This window comes from Myxine glutinosa, chromosome 11, assembly GCF_964187855.1.
Source record: "Myxine glutinosa chromosome 11, kmMyxGlut1.1, whole genome shotgun sequence".
In the NCBI taxonomy this organism is placed as follows: Eukaryota; Metazoa; Chordata; class Myxini; order Myxiniformes; family Myxinidae; genus Myxine; species Myxine glutinosa.
Window position 1 is genome coordinate 48,897,974 of NC_136271.1, and position 22,341 is coordinate 48,920,314.

General features: G+C 42.0%; 1 protein-coding gene across 1 annotated transcript in view; it reads left to right on the plus strand.

Annotated features, from left to right (window-relative positions):
* RAD52 (RAD52 DNA repair protein) overlaps positions 1-17,687 on the plus strand; it is a 30,490-nt gene extending 12,803 nt beyond the window's left edge. Inside the window, exons 6-9 of the mRNA XM_078786641.1 lie at positions 6,456-6,531; positions 14,302-14,495; positions 14,641-14,792; positions 16,408-17,687. Coding sequence (XP_078642767.1) covers positions 6,456-6,531; positions 14,302-14,495; positions 14,641-14,792; positions 16,408-16,607 — 622 coding nt within the window. The 3' untranslated portion in view covers positions 16,608-17,687. The remainder of the gene's footprint in view (positions 1-6,455; positions 6,532-14,301; positions 14,496-14,640; positions 14,793-16,407) is intronic.
* The last annotated feature ends 4,654 nt before the right edge of the window (positions 17,688-22,341 follow it).

Sequence of the window (22,341 nt, forward strand, 5' to 3'; positions counted from 1 at the left end):
TAGTAAGGGAAACATGAAAATCTGTTAACTAAATTGTTACCAAAAAATTTCTTCACCAATATGTTTGTAAAGGTGTGTAATAACATGTGTTAAAATGTTGAAGTTCAACTCCCGTGGGAAACCCAGAAAAAAAGCTGTTGAATTCGGGTACCGAAAAATTATTTTCGATAATTTTTATTTTTTAAAATCGGCCCTTAAGTAACTTATGAGGGGTCAAATAAGGGTTTTTCATGATTCTGAGTTGATTGTTAACATTTATATTTCACCACAGACACTCCTTTGTGGAAAAATAATTTCTAAATATATCTCATTTTCTACTTTGCAGGACATGGAGTCTAGCAATATGGATGAAGACGTTACTCCACCTGTGCTCAATTGCTTCATCTGTGCACGCTCGGATACACCAGCTGAAAGGCTCATACAGGCAACTCCAAAGGGATACTCAACTTTATTGAAACAAGCAGAAACTGTCGAAAATGTTACTGTTGTGGAACGTATGAAGGAGGCTCAAAAGGAAGGAAAACTGAGGTACCACCAGAAGTGTAAAAATGATCTGTACAACAACTTTGTTGCAACCACCAATAAGTCAGCTCAAGCATCAAAGGCAGAGAAAGTCATCAAAGTTGAAGAGAAGACGCACTACTTGTGAGTTCAGTTCATCAACTGGCTGCAGTTCTAGAAGATCACAGTCAGTTGACCTCCTGTATAAGGATGTATGCATTCTTTGCAACCAACCAGCCCAGCTCTACAAAAATAATCCAGCACAAGCTAGAAAGAAATACAGAGTGCCAGATAATTTGACTGCAGATACACTGAAGGCAAGCTTGCTGAAGACAGCACGGAGTCGCGGGGATGACTGGGGCACTGAAGTCACTGGACGCCTGGAAGGGATCAACGACTTGGTAGCAGAAGAAACACTGTACCATTTGCGATGCAAACTTATGTTTGCGAGAGGTGACAGTTTGTCCAAGACTGATGAGGAAGGAAAAAGGAAGAGAGGACAGAGGAGTATTGATGAGGAGCGAGAGGCAGTTTTTATTGAATTCTGCGAATGGTTAGACTCAGAATTAGAGCATGGGGTAATGAACATGGACCAAGTCCATGAAAAGCTGCAGGAGTTTGATCAGTCACCAGAGAAGAGCCTTTCTTATTCAAAGCATTGGCTAAAGATGAAACTTCTAGAGAAATACGAAGACACCTTGTATTTCACAACACAGGAAAGAAGGGCAGATGTACTCTGTCTCAAAGATGGCACCGACAATATTCTGCGAGAGCATCATGCTAATCTTGACCATGGAGATGAGAAGACTCAGATCATAAAGACGGCACTCAAGTTCATATCCAATGATATTGCCTTGATTGATTTAGGTCCAAAGTCATACCCCACCACACACAGTATGACTGACATCGATAGTCAGCTGACACTTGTTCCTGCAAGTCTTCAGATGTTCTTGAGACCGATTGTCAAGACAGACGAAAGAGTTGCCGTTTGGGGGCAGAATTTTATTAAGGCCTGTCGACCTCGGTCTGGAGTATTGCCACACCAAATGGGGCTTGCCATACAACTTGATCATAGATTTGGGTCAAAATGGATGCTCAACAAGTTCCACCGGCTGGGATACACTGAGTCTTACACGGAGACACAAAACTACAAATACTGCTTCCTTAATAGTAGGAGTGGAGATGATGTTCCAGATACTTCTGGCACTCTTGACACCATTGTGGAGGAAACCGATGAACAGATCAATGATGAGGTTGCGGTTGATGCTGCGCTTGAGGATCAATCAGTGATGACAGCCAAAGTGCCAGCCAGTGAAAGTGAATTGTCAAGTAATGATCAGGTGGTCTTTATGGAGGTTGGGGAAACAAACAATGCAGTCACTCAGTTTGTTGGAGACAATATAGATTTAAACATTGTCTCTATTCACGGAAACACTCCCTTTCACTCAATGGGTTGGATCGAAGTCACCTCTCCGGCACCACCTTTGCCAGATCCACAGACAACAGCAGCTTTCCCCCGGGTGAAGTTGAAGGCACTCGACAAAGCTAAGATCCTGAGAGGAACTGAAGTAAAGATTATTCCATTTACGAACAGGAAACAGATAGGAACGAACGCGATCATGTTTCTCCCCCTCGCTGAGCTTTCCTCCTCCCTGGCTCATGATCAGCCACTCCTCACTCCAGGTGACACACTCTGGGCAGCGGGGTGGGTGATCAAACCAGAGACTCTACCTCCAACAGAGGGTGCAGCTGCACAACATTCACTCCGTGCCTACCTGCAGACCCGGGACTGGATCCTTCTACAGAGCATGTCTCTGAACCCCAGTGACTATGGATGGACAATAGGTGTGCATGGGTATGAGCCAGTTCCAACACTGGACCCCACGGCTCCTGAGGAGCTATTGCAGTTCACGAGCTGTAATTGTCATGGAGATTGCAGCAACCGGCGATGCAGTTGCAAGAAGAATGGGGTCACGTGCATCTCGGCCTGTGGAGTCTGTAATGGCATTACATGCAGAAACTGCAGCCATGATGTTGTTGAGTCTGAAGAAGACATAGACAATGACTGTTGAAACTTCTGACATTGTGAATGAGAAATAACTCTTGAGTATTATATATGTATGTGAAATAAAAGCTACTTTGTGTGAAAATGTAAAAGTGAAAATATAAATGTTAACAATCAACTCAGAATCATGAAAAACCCTTATTTGGCCCCTCATAAGTTACTTAAGGGCCGATTTAAATAAAAAAAAATTTTCGAAAATAATTTTTCGGTACCCGAATTCAACAGATTTTTTTCTGGGTTTCCCACGGGAGTTGAACTTCAACATTTTAACACATGTTATTACACACCTTTACAAACATATTGGTGAAGAAAATTTTTGGTAACAATTTAGTTAACAGATTTGTGAAATATCTCATAAAATGCCCTTACTAATGGAAGTTAAAGGGTATACTTGTACCCGACTGCAAAGCCGCAATGAGCCGGCGAAGCCAAAGCCTCTTGCCACTATTTTACCCATCACTAAGGCCCATCAGTAGGTTAGGTAGTTGGTAGTAGGTAGGTGTAGTAGCCGGCGAAGCCGTACTAGTACCGTACCTAGTTCAAAATGACATCATGTGCATTCTGGATGAGATTAAAATTTATAAAATCTCCCTCTTGATTAATTCGGTGAATTCCGTCTCAACTTCGGATATTTCCGGCCGTGAAAAACTATCCCCTACGGCCGCGAGATTTCTAAAAAATAATTCTTCGTCAATTTTAGAATATTTGACGCCGTTTTCAGCGTCTGAAATGTGGTAAAAAGCTTTTTTGAAATACTTTTTCAAATGCTCGAATCTCATTGGTTGTGGTGTTTGGTGACGATTTTCGTTGAAGATAACCAGGGCCCGGGGAACGAGGTTGGTCTTAAAGTATTTTAATTACAAATTAGAGGTGCATAAGATGGTGAATCAAACAAAGACGGGTGAAACAAACTCCTATTGAACTTTTTCACAATGCATTTATGCATACTTCCGCATCCGCAAGATGGCGGCCTCCATGGAGTGATTTGGTTTTTGAAATCTTTTTTCAAATGCTCGAATCTCATTGGTTCCGGTGTTTGGTGACGATTTTCGTTTAAGATAACCAGGCCCATGCGGGCCGAGGTTGGTCTTAAACTATTTTAATTACAAATTAGAGGTGCATAAGATTGTGAATCAAACAAAGATGGGTGAAACAAACTCCTATGGAACTTTTTCAAATTTGTTATGCATACTTCCACATCCACAAGATGGCTGCCTCCATTGAGCGATTTGGTGCGTCAAAGCTTCGAAATTCTCAAGCCAAGGGATCCAGCATAATCTGGTTTTTCAACATAATACGTACGCGTTCATTGACAACACCGGCTTCGTCGGCTACTAGTACCCGACTGCAAAGCCGCAATGAGCCGGCGAAGCCAAAGCCTCTTGCCACTATTTTACCCATCACCATGGCATCAGTAGGTTAGGTAGTTGGTAGTAGGTAGGTGTAGGTACCGTATCTGGTAAGACTTGGTAAAAGAGAAGAGCAGACAGTCCTCCCCAATACCTACATACAATAAATGTCACAAGAAGCTTAAGGAAGTAACTATACGATGTGCTAGCTTAAGGCCTATTTTAAGAAATTTTAACTGGGCTTAACATACGTTTTCACAGTATGTGTGTAGTCTTCTAACTTCAGTCGCCGTCAGGAATGGTTCTCTCCGGGCACTGCAGCTTCCCCCACCAGAAGAAGTAAGCTTGCAGTAAGATCAGTGCCGACAGGTCAGACGATAGCGCCGTTTCAACGGCAATGTGTGACTGTCGTTAATCAAACCGTGTCGATGGCGCTGATTGGCTGACCTAAGCTGATCGCTGATTGGTCAGCTCACAAAATTTCACAAATTCAGACCTAAAATGACACCATTTGCATTCTGGATGAGATTAAAATTGATAAAATTTACTTCTTGATTAATTCGGTGAATTCCGTCTCAACTTCAGATATTTCCGGCCGTGAAAAACTATCCCCTACGGCCGCGAGATTTCTAAAAAATAATTCGTCAATTTTAGAATATTTGACGCCGTTTTCACCCTCCGAAACGCGTAGTAAGCTTTAAAAAAATATTTTTCAAATGCTCGAATCTCATTGGTTCCGGTGTTTGGTGACGATTTTCGTTGGAGATAACGAGGTTGGTCTTAAAGTATTTTAATTACAAATTAGAGGTGCATAAGATGGTGAATCAAACAAATACGGGTGAAACAAACTCCTATTGAACTTTTTCGCAATTTTTTTATGCATCCTGGATCTGGAATCACTTCCACATCTGGAAGATGGTGGCCTTCATTGAGTGATTTGGTTTCTGAAATATTTTTTCAAATGCTCGCATCTCATTGGTTCCGGTGTTTGGTGACGATTTTCGTTGAAGATAACCAGGCCCGTGCGGGCCGATGTTGGTCTTAAATTATTGGTATTTAAATTATTGGATGAGGGAGAAGTATAAAACACAAGGACACCAAGGACTTCCAGGACAGAAGTTGGTATTTCAAAAAAGTGGAATTGGAGTGAAATTAGCGGGGGTAGAAAAGATCAAGATTTTGGATGGGGGAAGATAAGAGATGGTGGTGAACAGCTGTTTTAAAGACCTGGAGGGTGGAGTGGGATTGAAGGGAGTGATGGAGTTTGTTCCAGAGGCGGGAGAAAAGAGGAATGAAGGAGTGAAGGTGAGCAAAGAGTCTTGATTTTGGCAGTTTAACCATAAGAGGGTTGCAGGCAGATCTTGTGCGACCTGTAGGAATATTTGCGGGACAGAGCCCAGAGAGAGCTGGGGGGGCAAGGCCAGAGAGGAGTCGGTAGAAGACGGAAAGACCACCAACCTGCCTGCGGTGAGTGAGTGAGAGGCCCTTGGAGTTAGCTTCATCGCGGGAGATTCCAATGATTCTGAATGCTTTGGTTTCAACAGCGTGAAGACGAGCTAGGTGTGAGGCAGGAGCACCAGCCCAGAGGGGAGAGCAGTATTCCATTGAGCTGCGGATGAAAGCCTTGTATGTGGTGAGGAGCTCAGGTGTGCCAAGGAAGGACTTCGCACGACGGAGGATGCCCAGTCGGCGACTGGCTTTGGAGGCCAGATTTGAAATGTGGTTTTCCCAGGAAAGATCATGGCAGATCGTGAGACCCAAAAGCTTGAGTGACAGAACTTATTGGAGAGGATTATTCAGAAAGTGGATGGGAGGGTTGTCCAGTCGGTCTTTTCGGAGAGACATCGTAAGAGTGTGAGATTTGTCAGGATTGAAAGACATGTTCCACTTGTTTGCCCAGTCTGTGATTTTGTCCAGGTCTGCAGAGAGTGAGAAGGCTGCAGACTGTGAGGAGGCTCCTCACCAGAATTCACAGACCGGTGTTTGTTTGTTTGTTTGTTGCGCTACTCCTACAGTTCTGGGCCCATTACATCCAGACTTGCTACATCGGATATCAACATGACCCTTTGTGTATGGAGGTGTTTTTTTTTCTTTTTCTGTGGTCTTGGAGGGGGGGAGGGGGGAATGTGGCAGGACCACAAATTATCTATGTAAATGTGTATCGTGTAGCGCGGCTCTAGATGGGTGAGGGTATTATAAGTCCCCCAACATTCAAACTGTATGTCTGACATACAGTTTGAATGTTGTTAGGTGTTTTGAATTATAAGCAGTACGCATGTTTTTGCTTCATGCACGTAACCTGGGTTATTTTTTTATATTTTCGGGAGCGATTGAGGGAGCTGTCAGTTGCCGATACACCGCCCAAATAAAGGTATGTGTCAGAACAACGTGTTACATGCTTGGAACAAGATCGCCCCAAGGGTGGGTACTCTGCTCGTGACTTCATGGTCCAGACTTCTAGAGTTTCACAATTTAAAATGAAAACATAAACCTGTTAATGTCTTCACCTAACCCTGCCTTTTGTTCTCTGCCCCTCTCAGGTCCTTTGGTAATTGTCTTGGTAATTGCCTCCTTGACAAAGACTACCTGAAACATGTAAACAAGATTCCCAGACAGGTAGGTCAGCATGTACATGATGAAATTGTATAAAATAAAATAAAACATTTTAACTGATTCAGTAGCACTCTGACTTGCACCAACTGGTCATGGTTGGAGTCAATTTTCTGAAGCATAAACTGAGTTTGTTCAATTTATTTAAAGGAGCGAGGCTCATGGAAGAGCAAGCTCATGACAGTGGGTCAAATATCAAGGTAATGAACGAACAGGAGCCCTCAGGAGAGCCTCAGGAGAGCCCTCAGGATAACCTCTACCCTCAGGAGAGCCAGGAAACAATATCTCTCCACTCTCAAGACTGAACTCTCAAACCTATCTCCCTCCTCCAAATCCTGGTGGCGTCTGGTCAAATCTGTTTCTGGTGTTTGTTCCCTCTCCATCCCCTCCCTTACCTCAAACAGCCACACAGCTGACACCGCACGTGAAAAAGCCGAATGCCTCAACTCTGTCTTTGCCTCAAAATCTTGTGTCCCAAACCCATCTCTCTCTGTACCCACCTTACCCAGTCGAACCCAGCTGCTCCTGGACTCTGTATCCTTCTCTCCTGACAAGGTAGAGAAGTTTTTGTCAAACCTCAACTCTGATTCTGCAACTGGACCAGACGACATCAACCCACGGGTCCTAAAATCCTGCTCTGCCGCTCTATCTCACCCTCTCTCTGTTCTCTTCACCCTCTCTTTTGCTCAAGGTCATCTGACATCTGCTTGGAAATCAGCAAACATTACCGCTTTACACAAAAAAAGGTGCAAAAACAGATCCTTGCAACTACAGACCAATCAGCCTGCTCCCAATAATCAGCAAGGTCATGGAATCCATCATCACTTCTGTCATCAAATCCTTCCTCTTCTCCAATGGCTTGATCTCGGATCATCAATTTGGATTCAGACCAGGTCATTCTAATCTGGACATGCTGTTTCTGCTGTCTCAACCATGGATGGAGGTCCTCAATGCCAAACAGGAAATCACAGCTGTCTCCCTTGACATATCACTTGCCTTCGATACGGTCTGGCACCCCGCTCTGCTCACCAAACTCTCCTCCTATGGTATCCATGGAAATCTCCACGCATGGCTTGCTGACTTCCTCTCTGGTCGTAGTCAATGTGTGGCCCTGAATGGATTTCTCTCATCTCCCCTTCCTGTTCAGGCTGGAGTTCCCCAAAGCAGTGTTCTGGGCTATGTGCTTTTTCTGGTCTTCATCAATGATCTCTCCGACTCTCTGGAAAATACTCTCTATCTCTTTGCTGATGACTCCACTCTCTGCCGTTCCATTCCTCATCCCTCAGATCGGCAGTCTGCAGCCTCCTCACTCTCTGCAGACCTGGACAAAATCACAGACTGGTCAAACAAGTAGAACATGTCTTTCAACCCTGACAAATCTCACACTCTCACTATGTCTCTCCGAAAAGACCGACTGGACAACCCTCCCATCTACTTTCTGAACAATCCTCTTGAGGAAGTTCTGTCACTCAAGCTTTTGCATCTCACTATCAGGGGTCCCAGCCACTTTGATTGACAAAATAATAGGAAAAATAGGAATTCTGATCACAAAAAATAGGAGTTTAATAGGAAAAAACTAGGAAGTAATAGCACAGATTTCAGCATTGGAACAACATCGGTAGCTTTATTGCTGCAAGATTTATGCAAATACATGTACATGTATGGGCATGGACACACCCCCAATGAACTTGGGCCCACCCGTCTTAACATCGACAACAAAAACGATGACTTCTTCTTTTTGGCAGCCACCATGGACTCTATCAAAGTCTGCTTTTTCTTCTCCACTTTTCTCTGCGCCTCCCTGGTTTCCACCATACGAGTCTGTGTCTCTTGAATCTTTTTCTGAGCAGACTCAAGCATGGCCTGAGCTACTGCAATTTCAGTCATGTCACCTTTCTTAAGCGCCACCTTAAGCTTTTTATTTGCTTGATCAAGCAGACTGTTGCTAACAGTCAGTGACATCTGCTGAGATGACTCTTTTGCTGCCAGAGATTTCTCTGTTTTCTTCAAGTCCTCGCTCTTACGAGACAGCCCCGCTGCCTTCTCTACAGCAATCTTAGCTGTTCTCTCTCTTTCTTCTTTCTCTTGCCTGGTTTTCTCCCTGGCTTTCTGTTCATCTTCCTTGGCTTTTCGTTCTTCTTCAAGTCTCTGCATATAGTGCATGTGAGCAGAACGTCCTAACGAGAGGAGTCCCTTTGTGACTGGGACCATTTCGGGCCGGTCACCATACAATCTCATGCCATCCATTGTTGCACGGAGACCATTGATTGATGCCTCGCTCAGACTAACTCTCTCCTTGGTGACACTTTTCCCACTGATTGAGAACGCGCGTTCCACGTCACTGTTTCCGTGAGACAGTGCAAGGACAATCCTTATCATTTGTCTCACTTGGGGGAATTTACAGTTTCCCGTACAGCCTTTTAAAGCCAACACTTTTCCCCAGTAACTGTCCACTCTCTTCATGCAGACTTCTTCTTCATTCTCCTGTGTTTCCTGGGACCAGTCAGTAGGAATGGCTTCCTCTTGGTACACCTTCCATTCATCTGCAATGCTGTCACTGTCAATATTCCTCTTCAGCTGTCTGGACAGGCTCTTGGCTGATTCAAGAGACCATGCAGCAGTCCTGTTTTGTGGCTGCAGACATCTGGCATTCTTCAGGATTTTGTTTGTCAATGGAAGCTTCTTTTGTAGGTGTACTATGGCTGCCTGGTAGCACTTCCTCATCCCAAGATACATCCTTTCCCTCTCAGAGACTTTCAACTTAGCGATACACCGTCGGGTATCCTCTCCCACACCCATGGATTCATTCTCCAGCTGGTTTGCAACAATGGAAACATCAAGGTTTGAGATGTCTTTCACAGCATCAACTGAAGGAGTCTTCATAATTCTTCTGATCAGTTTTTTGAGCAGGTCATGGAGTTTGTCATATAGAATGTGCACAAGTGGTTGCTCTGACTGGAAGAAGGTGAGGAACTCTGCAAATGTTGCTGCCAAGAACTTCAGGAAATGCAGTTGAGCTTTTATTTCCGGTCGCTGTAGTTCTGTTTTGATTCTTTTGTACCTGGGTTTAAACATGTCCTTTGGCTGCTGCTTTGGAAGAAATACCAAGAAATACTCTTTGAGAGATTCCCAGATCTCTATCAGCCGCTCCACTGCAGGTCCCAGTGTCAACCACCTGCACTCGACATGCTTCAAAGGCTTTTTTGGAACAGCACCCAATTTATGCTGAATGTCTTGAAAATCAACAGATCTAGCAGCAGAGCCTTTGAACCAGTAGAAAATGTCCACTGCAAGCTCAGTTAGGTTTCCACAGTACTCTGCAAGTCCTTTGGCAAAAGCATTGTGTACTGTATGGAGAGTACATGTCCCTACATCAAGGAGACCTGGGCCCCTGTTGTCGAGAATGGCTTTGTCAATCTGTCTCCACACAGTGGTGCTCACATTAGGCCCATCACTGCCGAGCATGATAATATCCTGAAGCTGCAGTTTCGATTCATCCAAGGCAGAGATTATTTTCCTGGACAAATCTCCAGTTGCATGACCCATGAGGTAAGTTTTGAGGTGAAATACTAATATCTGTTCCTCGGCATCAGACCAATACCGTACACGGATTTCTAGTTGCTTCAAGTTCTGTTTATTGGTGGTTTCATCATACATGAGGCTGAAGCCAGAAGCTGAATTCTTAACATCAGTGACTATCATGTCCTGAAAATAAGGACCTGTGGCTTCGCTAATGAGATATGAAACTTTCGATGAGCTCATTGAGAAACCATCCGGGATAACACCAGGAAACATTGCCTGCAGAAGATCCTTCAAACCGTCACAGGAAGAGTAGCTCAGATTCGAACGAACAACTTTCAATGTCCATAGAAGTTCTGCTTTTGTAATAGCGTCTTTTTTGGACATACAGACTAAAGCTGCACGACTTGGCTCATCTGTAGAAGCTGACCCTGATGCTGAAGCAGATGAAGTTGATGGTTGAACGAATGTCAGCAACGTCTGTGACCCACCCAGCAGTTCCTTCGCACGCTTCAGGTGCCCTTTGTTTTGGGCATGTTGTGTCAGTTGTTTCACACCCTGATTGTCACACCTCACTTCCGAATGGCACAACGAGCAGTAAGCTGAGAACACTGAGGACTTGCTAGGCTGACACCAGTCAGAAAGCCTACATCCATGTCCACTTTTCAACCACTCTGGGTTAAATTTAGTTCTCCCACCAGGCATTATACTGCTGGGAGTATACCTGTCAAAAAGAAAACAAATATGAGATAAGATTAAATGAATTAGCATAGAAAATCCTAACCTGTTAACGCATGAAGTGGAAAGAACTGTGAACCAAACAGTTTTTTTTTTTCAAAACTGAAACATAAGTTAGTAAAATAATGAGAACAAACAAAGTAATTTAAAGGCAAATCAACAAATTTCTTACCGGTCTGCAGATTATACCTGAAACAAGAAAGATGATAAATAACATGTCCTAACATGTTTACCACCCGATAATTGCATTTTCTCCACTGCTGAATAGCTTGAACACTAATCTGAGTTCAAGCTAAGCGATGACAATTCAATTATGTATCTTTGGTATTGTTGTTGTACTATCTTCAGAAGATTATGAAACAACAAGACTTTAACAGTCTTTATTGTTTTTTGTTTGTTTGTTTTTTTATTGTCCTACATTGCTTGCATTACCTATTGTGCAGCATTGCGTATGTAAATTTTAATTCTACTGTAATTTTGTTAAAAGCTGAATATGCAACTACCACACGAAAGTATACAGAATTAAGTTGTAATCCCTATTTTGTGTCGTGGTCCTTCTTTATTATCTGCAATTAAATGATGAAATGTGTGAATTGTCGATTGAATTAGTTCTTTGCCAAATACTATTAGTTTTAGGCAAAATACAATCTCATTGTAATAAGCGAAAGATTGAGTTAAACATGTAGTATCAAATGTCAATGTTTAGCAAATTAGTAGAAAAGTTCAATTTCAGGTAGAATCTTTAGGGAAAGGTTGTTAGTAATAACTGAATAACCGCAAAGTTCACAGTTGGTTTTGTTACTCTAAGTAAAGTACAAACCTTAAAAATTGAGCTCAGCTGAACTTTTGAAATAAGACAAAGGACAATGATAATGGTCAAGGTATCATTCAGTCATTCTTCACAAAGTATATGAGATAATCCAAGAGAAATGCGTGATAAACATAGTTATATTATTTTCATCTCATTTTATCTTTTATAATTCTGTTACTGAATAGCATGAAGCACGAATCATAAAGGTAAAACAATTGTTTGGAAGGATATACTTAATATTAGGACAAAGTCAAAAATAACAATAACATAATATACATAAGATATACATATCATTTCCAGTCGAGATCAATAACAACACGTACTTTACACCATGGTGTAAACGACATGCCTCCACTTCGTACAGTATTTATTTGTGACGTCATCACTGCATACTCAATTTTTCCTCAACACTGCACTTTGTTGAGTCCTCAAAAATGCACTCACCACTTGTGAAATCGATCGAACAAACGGTTTTCGAGAAAAAGACAAAGAGACATATGTTCTTCGGGGATTTGAGCTTAAAGTCGTTTTGGAAATTTGTCTTGCGATTATGGACCCAGAAAGCAATTCCATGGCTGACGATTGGTATAGGAATGTCTGTTCTGACGCTTAGATACAGAAATTCTACTAATTAATATATCAATTTAAATTTTGGAACATTGAGGGTTAAAAAATAGGAAAAATAGGAATTTCCACCAAAAAATAGGAGATTTATAGGATCCTATTAAAAAGTAGGAATAAATAGGAAAAATAGGAGGGCTGGGACCCCTGCACTATCTGCCATGATCTTTCCTGGGAAAACCACATTTCCAAGCTGGCCTCCAAAGCCAGTCGCCGACTGGGCATCCTCCGTCGTACGAGGTCCTTCCTTGGCACACCTGAGCTCCTCGCCACATACAAGGCTTTCATCCGCAGCTGAATGGAATACTGTTCTCCCCTCTGGGCCGGTGCTCTTGCCTCACACCTAGCTCGGCTTCACGCTGTCGAAACCAAAGCTTTCAGAATCATTGGAATCTCCCGCGATGAAGCTAACACCGAGGGCCTTTCACTCACTCACCGCAAGCAGGTAGGTGGTCTTTCTGTCTTCTACCGACTCCTCTCTGGCCTTGCCCCCCCCAGCTCTCTCTGTGCTCTGTCCCCCAAATATTCCTACAGGTCGCACAAGATCTGCCAGCTGCCTCTTCTGGTGAAACTGCCAAATCAAGACTCTCTATTCACCTTCACTCTTTCATTCCTCTTTTCTCCCACCTCTGGAACAAACTCCCGTGAACAAACTTCAATCCCACTCCACCCTCCAGGTCTTTAAAACAGATGTTCACCACCATCTCTTATTCCCCCATCCAAAACCTTGATCTTTTCTACCCCCATTAATTCACCCCAGATCCACTTTTTTGAAATACCGACTTCTTTTCTGGAAGTCCTAGCAGTGTCCATGTGTCTTATACAGCTCCCACCCACCCCCACCCCCTTTCCGTGCCTCCTCCCCCAAAGCCCACTCCCTCCCACAGATCTCCCGATGTCCCTGTTCACTACTGTTGTACTTGTGTGCTTCCCTCTCTTTCCCCATGTTGTCTCCCGCTCCCTTTATCATGTTTTACGTGTCAGTTTGTTTTTTTGTGATTAATGTTAGCTCTTACACGAGCCTTGATCTTGTGTACAAAAAACAAACAAAGCAAAAAAAAAACAGGAAAAGCAGGGAGGTGGAAGGGGAGTAACTGAACTAGTAATCAAAATGGTTGGGTTAGGAAAGGTTAATGGGTAATAAAGATCATGGGCCAGAAACGGGGATGACCCAAGGTGGCAGTGCATTGCTTGCTTGAAGTCCTAGAAAGAAGAGTGAGATGGAACAGTCCCTGGAAGGTGGTTCTATAGATAGATAAGAGAAGCAAGGAACAAGAAAGGCATCATGCAGAGCATGATACTTGCAAAATCCACCCCTCCCAAAATAAAAAGTTGCAATGGATACATCAAAAAATAGATGATCTGAATCAAAGCTCGGGTCAATCGGATTAAAATTGATGATTTTTCAGATGAAAATTGATATTAGAAGTTGGACCTTGAGTTGATCTTTGACCTTTTGACCTCAAATATAGTTGGTTTCCCAATTCAGTGATGCACTATGTAATTGCTGTTTAATTTTCAAGTTAATTCAAGATGAAAATTGTAATTTTAAATTTTTTAACTCAAGATGACCTTTGACCTCAGAATCAATAGGCTTCTTCCTAATGACCAACTCTACCCTCTGGTGAAGTTTCGTGAAGATCGGTTTAAAATTGTGACCTGTAGACGATTGACAAACAGACAGAATAACGCACGAGACCAACCAATATACTTGAAAATCTTCGATTTTGCAAGTAACGAAAGAGGTGAGGTATGCACCCAACCTGGGTTTTGGAAGTTTAACCAGGAGGGGGTTACTGGAAGAATGTGTGCATCCTGGAGTTGCCGTGGAGGGTTGTAGGAATGAGCCCTACATCCTACCAACATTAGTCTAACTCTAACCCTAGCTCTAACCCAGTAATACGTTATTTCTACATAGCAAGTCAGTCATTTCTGACACACAGTTTGAATGTTTTGCTTCCCCATAAATGAAGACTGGTGTTATGAAAATACAGGTAAGTGTTGCACACTGCTCTTTCTTGTAATGGTCCAAACCTCTGATCGCCTCAGCTAATCACCATTTTCCACCCTTCCCTTGTGGCCTGCAGCCTCCAACATACAGCAAGGCTGAAATGAGATGCAGCAATTCGACGCTTCATGCCCTCAAAGCCCGTGCAAGTTTCCACGAAACCGAGAGGTGGAGAACGCAAGCAAGAGATGGTGACAATCAAGACGGAACTTCAGAAAGCATCAGCTTTGGATGTGTAGATCAGTCACAACTCAGCATTTCCTGCAGCAAAAGGTGTGCAACGGTGTGCTAGGAATGCGGACCACTGCATTTAGGTTGTGATATTTAGTACCAGAGTGTATTGTGCGGGTGAGGAACGTGCTCGATATGAGTGTAGCTGTATGCGGCGATTGCTGTTGTATGCTGTTGCTTGACGCAGGAATGGCAAGTGGAACGATCGATCTCCAGGAGCACGAGCAGCTTTGGAACGGCGCCGGCAGAGGCAACGCCAGCTACAGAGGCAGTTCCGGGAGCGAATGACACAGAGCAAGCTGAGCCCGCTGAGCCTTTTTCACGATATCAAAAACCAGGGTAGGGACAGCGATTAACTTTTTGGTTTGTCTTATTAACAGCCGGTCGATAGGTCATGCGCTACATGTTGAAGCTTTAACTGTAGAAGACCTTGCACTGCGCCACGTAACCCAATATGATAAGAAAAACTATTTCAGCTTCTCATAAACCTTTAAAATTGGATTGGCAGTCTTAGTGACAACGATGGGCTATACTGTGCATTTATCTGCAGCTTGGGAGCCGTTCTTATTTTAAGGAAAGATCGATTTCATACAAAAGTAAAGTTTGCCAATTTATAGTGAAAACAATTGTACTGTGATGTTTACATGAAACTAGATGGTATTCATCGAATACTTACCCTGCACAGTCAACTTGGTGCGAGCCAACTCTTCTGTTTTTGAACGGTTTTTTTTTTCTTTGATCCAATATGCTGCCAGACCACAGGAGCGATTACATCATCAATTTATATTCTCTAATATAATTGTTGCATGGATCACGCTTATTATTCAATAAATTACTCAATAAATTATTTCAAGCTGATCAGACTGTGTTGTCTCTGTCAAATTATGACGTCATAATTACGACACCAATGACGTCATCGTTAACAACACACTATTCTCAATGCGGAGTTCTTTACAATGAGCCACATTTCAATTTTTTCCATGGAGCAGTTTTGGAGATATAGAGGTGTAACGTTTTTCAGTTTTTCCAAGATGGCACCTGTACCACGTGACTTATTACATCATAATTGTCATTAAAATATTCGACAGAAGGAGGTGCTCCTACGGTGAAAATTTAGTCAATCGGGCCAAGAATTGCAGAGAAAAAAAATTCATGCTGATCGAATCAAGTGTTGTACTTGTCGAATGATGACGTCCTAATTAAGGTACCGATGATACATATCTTATTCCCCATGGGGAGTTCTTTACAATGAGCCGTGTTTAAATTTTTTCCATGGAGTGGTTTCAGAGATATGCAGGTGCAATGTTTTTCGATATTTCCAAGATGGCGCCTGTACCACGTAACCTATGATGTCATAATTATCATTAAAATATTATACAGGAGGAGCTGCTCATATGGTGCAAATTTTGTGTCCATCAGACCTACAGTTGCAGAGCAAATTTTTTTTTATCTCATACTGATCAGATCAAGCATTGTACTTGTCGAATTATGACGTCATAATGAAGGCACCAATGACATCATCAACATATCTTATTCCCCATGGGAAATACTTGACAATGAGCCTTGTTTCAACTTTTTCCATTGAGCGGTTTGGGCAATATAGAGGTGTAAAGTTTTTCCAACATGGCGTCTGTACCACGTGACCTATGACGTCATAATTATGAGTATAAAAATTCTATAGGCGGAGGCGCTGCTATGGTAAAATTTCGTGTTAATCGGACCAACGGTTGCCGAGAAAATGAATTTCAAAAATGCAGACACGTCACATGTACGCAGCCGATTGCCTAACCCCGATTTTCGCTTCGCGAGCGCAGGGTAACAATTGCCTTCAAGCAGGATCATAAACCTACCAAACCAATTACTGTTATTTAATTATTTATTTTACGAAGTACTGTGTAAATACACTTCATACCTCCACTGCTGTTCCTCCCTTCTCTTGCCTCTCTCTGCCCAGCTCCCAGCCCGAGCCCATCGGAATTGCTTCAAGCCGAAGCGGCGCTTGCGATCGGTGAGAGCGTAACACAAAGATTTGGCCAAACGTCCATCACGCGCCAACACACTATCCATCCGATCGGCTTGGCAGCTCCACAACCGCGCACCACTCTGCCTAATGTTATTAGCCAGCAAACTGCCCGCGAGAGTCTCGGTAAATAATGATTGTTACTTCTCGACATACGCAATGACGTTAAGTTGCATGGATTACCTATGAACCTCATGTTTTTTTTTTTGTTTATCTGTTTTTTTTTGCTTTGAGACGTCACAAGTGTGAAATGGATTCTTACCGATTTCTCTATTGCTATTTTGCAAATACAATAAAAGTTTCACCGACCCCTCAACATCAGAGAAATGAGGGACTAAATCTCACACTGTTGTATAAAGATGGCTGGCAGGATAGTCTGACCTGTCTATCCTGGATTTGAATCTTGACCCAGCTATAAACGTTCATCCTGGTGTTGCACACGTGCTCTCCTCTGATGGATGTTGAACTGGGCATCTCATCTGCCAGCATTAGTCGATGGACGTTAGAGATCCTACGGTGTGTCCTTTGTGAAATAGGCCAGCTATCGCCAGCACTCTGAAGAAATTACCACCACCTTAAGTCAAATGTCAGGCCTGGCCAGCCGGTTCTTGAATGACTTGGTCAAAAAGCATTTCGAAAAGTTGTATTAAAACTTGATAAAAGTTCTCATCCAAAATCAAACTTTTGTTCCTTTCATTGGTTAACCAGATGAATTGGCAATCACATGTCCTGCCATTTATTACCCTCGCCAGAGGAGAGGGTATTGCATTTGAGTCCGTTTGTTTGTTTGTCCGCACAGAATAAATATGATTTTCTCTGCAACCATTGTAGTACATGGTGTTGTGTCATTGTAGTGCAAAATTTTCTACACTAGTGGAACCAATGTTTTTTGGAATCCTTATACCCTAGGCAACAAGACCTGAGTTGGTTCTATTTTTTTCAATGGCGTCTTTGGCGGCCATTTTGACTTTCAAAATGGCCGCCCTTTTTTTGCAATTTTGTATGTATCTTTTCACATAAAACACTGATTAACCATTTTTTCTGGCATTTTTGTCATTCCTTGTACAGAAAATCCACCAGAACACTTATATCCAGTTAACAGACGTTTTTTTGAGAAATATCAGTCATCTTAAAATTCAAAATGGCCGCCATTTGAACCAATTTTGCCATTATTTTCATTTTGAAAGATGTATCTTTTCACATAAAACACTTTGACCATTTTTTCTGGCATTTGTGTCATTCTTTGTACAGAAACGCTACTAGAACACTAATATCTAGTTAACAAAAACTCTTTCGTGGAATATCAGCCATCTTGAAATTCAAAATGGCCACCATTTGAAGTATTTGCTATGCTTCATTTGCACAAAGGCAAGCAAAAGCATATTATAAGTAAATTTTATTATTTATTTATTATTATTTGTCTTGTCAAGCTATGCCAAAGTGTGTTAATGTTAATACCAAACAAAACTGCAACCCAAAGGAAGGTATCATTAGTCATCTTGAATTTCAAAATGGCTGCCAAATATTAAAGTTACTACTACTATTCAAATATAAGGTAACATTGAATAATGTTCCTGGTATAATCATCTCTTTAGACAATAGTGCAATACATTTTGACAATGGTCAAACATTCAAAGGTCCATAATTTTGTAAATATCAGTTTTGTTTTCTTCATTGTAATATCTATGCCTAGTTGTCATCATCAGGGTTTTCAAGTTCCTCAGTTTGTTGCACAGCCGTGTTGGCACATTCTTCATCTGCTCCACATGCACATGACTCTGTGCATGTCAGATTGTGTCGCCTGCAGGAACATCTTCTGGAGCATTTGCTTATTCCACATCCACACCTAACAAGCTCGACCACTGATTCGGGAGCTATAGCAATTTCTGAGAGGATAGGTATTGGAATGTTATCTGCATCACGTGACCAGCCTAGCTTAAACGGGTCTGGAATATTTGGATTTTCCACAAGGTCTTGGTTCCAAATACATGCTTGCATGTGCGCCCTGAGGATGTGTTGATACCACACACCAGAAGTTGGAGGTATTTTGTCTATCCCCCCGGGTTGGCTCGTGAAGCGTTTCCACCTCAGCTTCCCGGCTGTGTTGGCCTGTAAGTCCCTTTTTGTGCTCAAGAGCCTGCAGAGAAACCTCTCACATCCTGAAGCAACATCTGCAGATGGCATTTCTTCAGCACCAAGTTGACTCAATGCCGTGAGTTCTTCTGGTGTTGCTTTACTAAAGGCCTTGAAGGCAGTCTTTTTGCCTGTACCTCTAATATGACCACATGTGCCGCATCCTGTTATACAGTGAAATCCAGGAAGTGCTGCAGCTTTTGATGTACCAAGACGGTCATATATTGGTTTCAGTGACACCTTTCGTCTTTTGTCACCTGTTCCCATACGCATGGTTGTCTGAGGACCAAGAACTGTGAGTCTCTGTAGAGCATGTACCATAACATCTGTGTCTTGGGTTATGATATGCACATTCTTTCCAGCTGCAGAGATCTCAGCTGCATGAAGAATGATTAGAGTGTCTGCTTCTTCTTGTGTACTAACGCCTGTTGATGGCTGAATATCGTCCATGTTGCTTCTTACATGCAGACGTGTTACCATGACCACTGGAAACTTCAGCTGCAAGACTTTGTCCGCCAAGTAGACTGTGAGGGAATCCTTAGTTTCATTGTTAACCAGAAATAGCTTTGGATCTTTGATGGGGGTTGTGTCAGCAACAATGTAGGCCATCCCTGATGATTGAACTCCTAACTTGCGACGTCTGATTATATCTTTGATTGAGTTATGTCTAACATAATTATCAAAGATCACACGGCAACCTTCATAGTTTTTGCATCTGCTTTCTATAGTCTTAGTAAAGACATCTCCCACATCTTTACATGTTTTTGGTGAAATTGCAGACATTAGTTCATGAACTACTGACATGCCATCAACGACCACGAAAGTGTTCAAGTGTGAATCAGTATTGTTCTCTCTGTTGGTTTCTTTTTCTGTTGCCAAGCTTTCTAACACATGTATCAGATCACTTTTACTGTCTGAAGTTATCAGCGACCCATCAGTTTTCATAAGAGTTGAATTGATGGCGGTGAACTCGTAATTTGAGATAACATCTTGAAGGTCGATTTCACGACTTGACTTTGCTATCATTAGCAATCTGGCAAACGGTGTGTTTGTTGCTTTCAATTCAACTTCCCCCTTAGTTCCTCTCAGTTTGAGGGTTTTGCACATGTCATCCCAGTTGAGATACTTAAGTTTGGTCATGCGGACCCATAGGTTTGTTGATCCACATATGCGCTGTTCAATAAAGGATTTGAATGCTTGCTGTCCACGGACCTCCATGTTCAGTATGTCCTTCTCAATGTTCTCAGGCACCACCTGTCTTGTCATCAAATTGTACAACTTAGCCTATTTGTCAGCAAATGGATTACAATCCTTCAATGTTGCCAATAACTGATTTACACTCTGTTCCCGTTGATTGAATTTCGCTGACGTCAGGTGATGATGATGAGCACTGGCTTCTTTTGACATACCAATCATCATCTCAGACTCCATGGCCAGTCTTGCTAACTCTGGGGCACAAAGACAGTATTTCAGGAGAGTTGCAGGCTTATTGGTGATTCCTTTTAGTCCACCATCCCCTTTGAGAACTTTATTCAGGAACTCTTGTCCTTGATCTATACCAACACCTGTGAATGGCACATCCCTTTTCTTTAGTGCGAAGTCTCCTGCCAGCAGTCTATTCCAGGTGTGGTTCTGGAAGATATCTTTATACAGAAGGTGCACATCAGGCATGGGGATGAACTCTCCTTCATCAATCCTTTGCTGTATGATGCTTGTAAACTCTACTTCAGCTGCTATGGATTTCAGGTTCTCTTCCTGTTTGGCTTCAAAGGACAACTCACCACCCTTACGATGTGGACGTTGAACATAGTTTTCCCAGTTACGAGTGTAACAAAGGTGATGGTACACAATATCTCTAGCAAGTAAATCACCAGAAATTATCACATCACCTAGGTTTACCTGCCAAGTCTTGTTTCCACTCTTATTGACAATATCTGTGAAATGCGAGCCTCTACTATAACTAGTACAAGGATGGAGAACCTCATTAGTATCTTTCTGGCAAAAGAAACATTTATCTCTGAAGAATGAGTCACTTTTGCTTTGAGATCTTGTAACTGTTGACACAGTTGTTGCTGAAGTTGACGGTGCTGCTCGGTTTTGAGGATTCGACGGTCGTCCCCTCTTGCGGTTCGTCAGATTTGAAATATTCTTTGATTCACAAGATTTACGAAAGTTCACTTCATCACGTTTGATATGAGCACGATTTGTCACTGCCTTGTAACATTGCTTGTGCCATGCAGCCTTTTTTTCTTAGGTTTAGGTTTTCTTTCTTTCTGAAGAAACATCACATAGTCTCCTACTAGCTGACGCAAAGCTTAAGTTGCCAAGTTGCACTCTTTTGTGTAAGCTGCTAAGAAATGTTTCATATGAAGCACATTTGAAATTGGCATGAGCAACGTTAACCAAAGGTTCAGGAGTTCTCTCTTGGCAGAATACACAAAGTTCGTAACTTGTGCATTTGCTTCTTAGAAGGCGGCTCTTCAAACGATGACATTATGCGGCGGTGAAGCTGAAATCCAACTTGTCTATGAACACCTGTAAGATAAAAAAGAATAAAGCAAATGTTCATATTTCTTTCATTATTGTAATTATAGTTATCTATGTGTAGTTTATAGAAATTAGAATACATACAAAATTGCAAAAAACGGCGGCCATTTTGAATTTCAAAATGGCCGCCGAAGACGCCATTGAAAAAAATGGAACCAACTCAGGTCTTGTTGCCAAGGGTATATAGATGCAAAAAAACATTGGTTCCACTAGTGTAGCAAATTTTGCACTTACATATAATAATTCTACATAACACCATGTACTATTGGTCCGATTGACAGGAAATTGTCACCATAGGTGCAACTCCACCTGTATAATTTTTTTATGATAATTATGACGTCATAGGTCACGTGGTTCGGCCGCCATTTTGGAAAAACCGAAAAACTTTGCACCTCTATATCTGCGAAAGCGCTGCATAAAAAAAATTGAGACATGGCTCATGATAAAGAACTCTCCATGGGAAATAAAATGTTAATGATGATGTCATAGGTGCCTCCATTATGACATCATCATTCGACAAGTACAAAACTTAATCCGATCAAGATGAAATTTGTTGAGCATCATGTCGGCATAAATTGGTGGAGAATAAAAAAAAAATGATGATGATGTCATTGGTCAAGTGGTTCAGCTGCCATCTTGGACAAACTGAAAACATTTGCACCTCTATATCTCCGAAAGCGCTGCATAAAAAAAATTGAGACATGGCTCATTGTAAAGAACTCTCCATGTGGAATAACATCTGTTAATGATGATGTCAGATGTGCCTCCATTATGATGTCATAATTCGACAAGTACAAAACTTCATCTGATCAAGATGAAATTTCTTGAGCACAACCTAGGGATAAATTGGTGGAGAAAAAAAAAATGATGACGTCATCGGTCACGTAGTTCGGCCGCCATATTTGTTTTAACAGAAAAGCCTTAAAAACCACTGAAAAAACATCCTGGCAAGGGTTTGCAATCTCTGATTGCTCTTTCTAGTTGTTATTATTATTTCTATTGCTTGCTGTGTTTATTTGTAAAAATCAAAAAATGTTAATTTTATTCAACGACAGCAATTCAACATAAAATACTCACCCCTCCTCAAGCTCTAGTGGCTGAAATAATATGATTTCTTTATCAATAATAAAGTTGCACCAATTGCATTGCTTTAAGAGGAATGAAGGGCTAACTCCAAGGGCCTCTCAC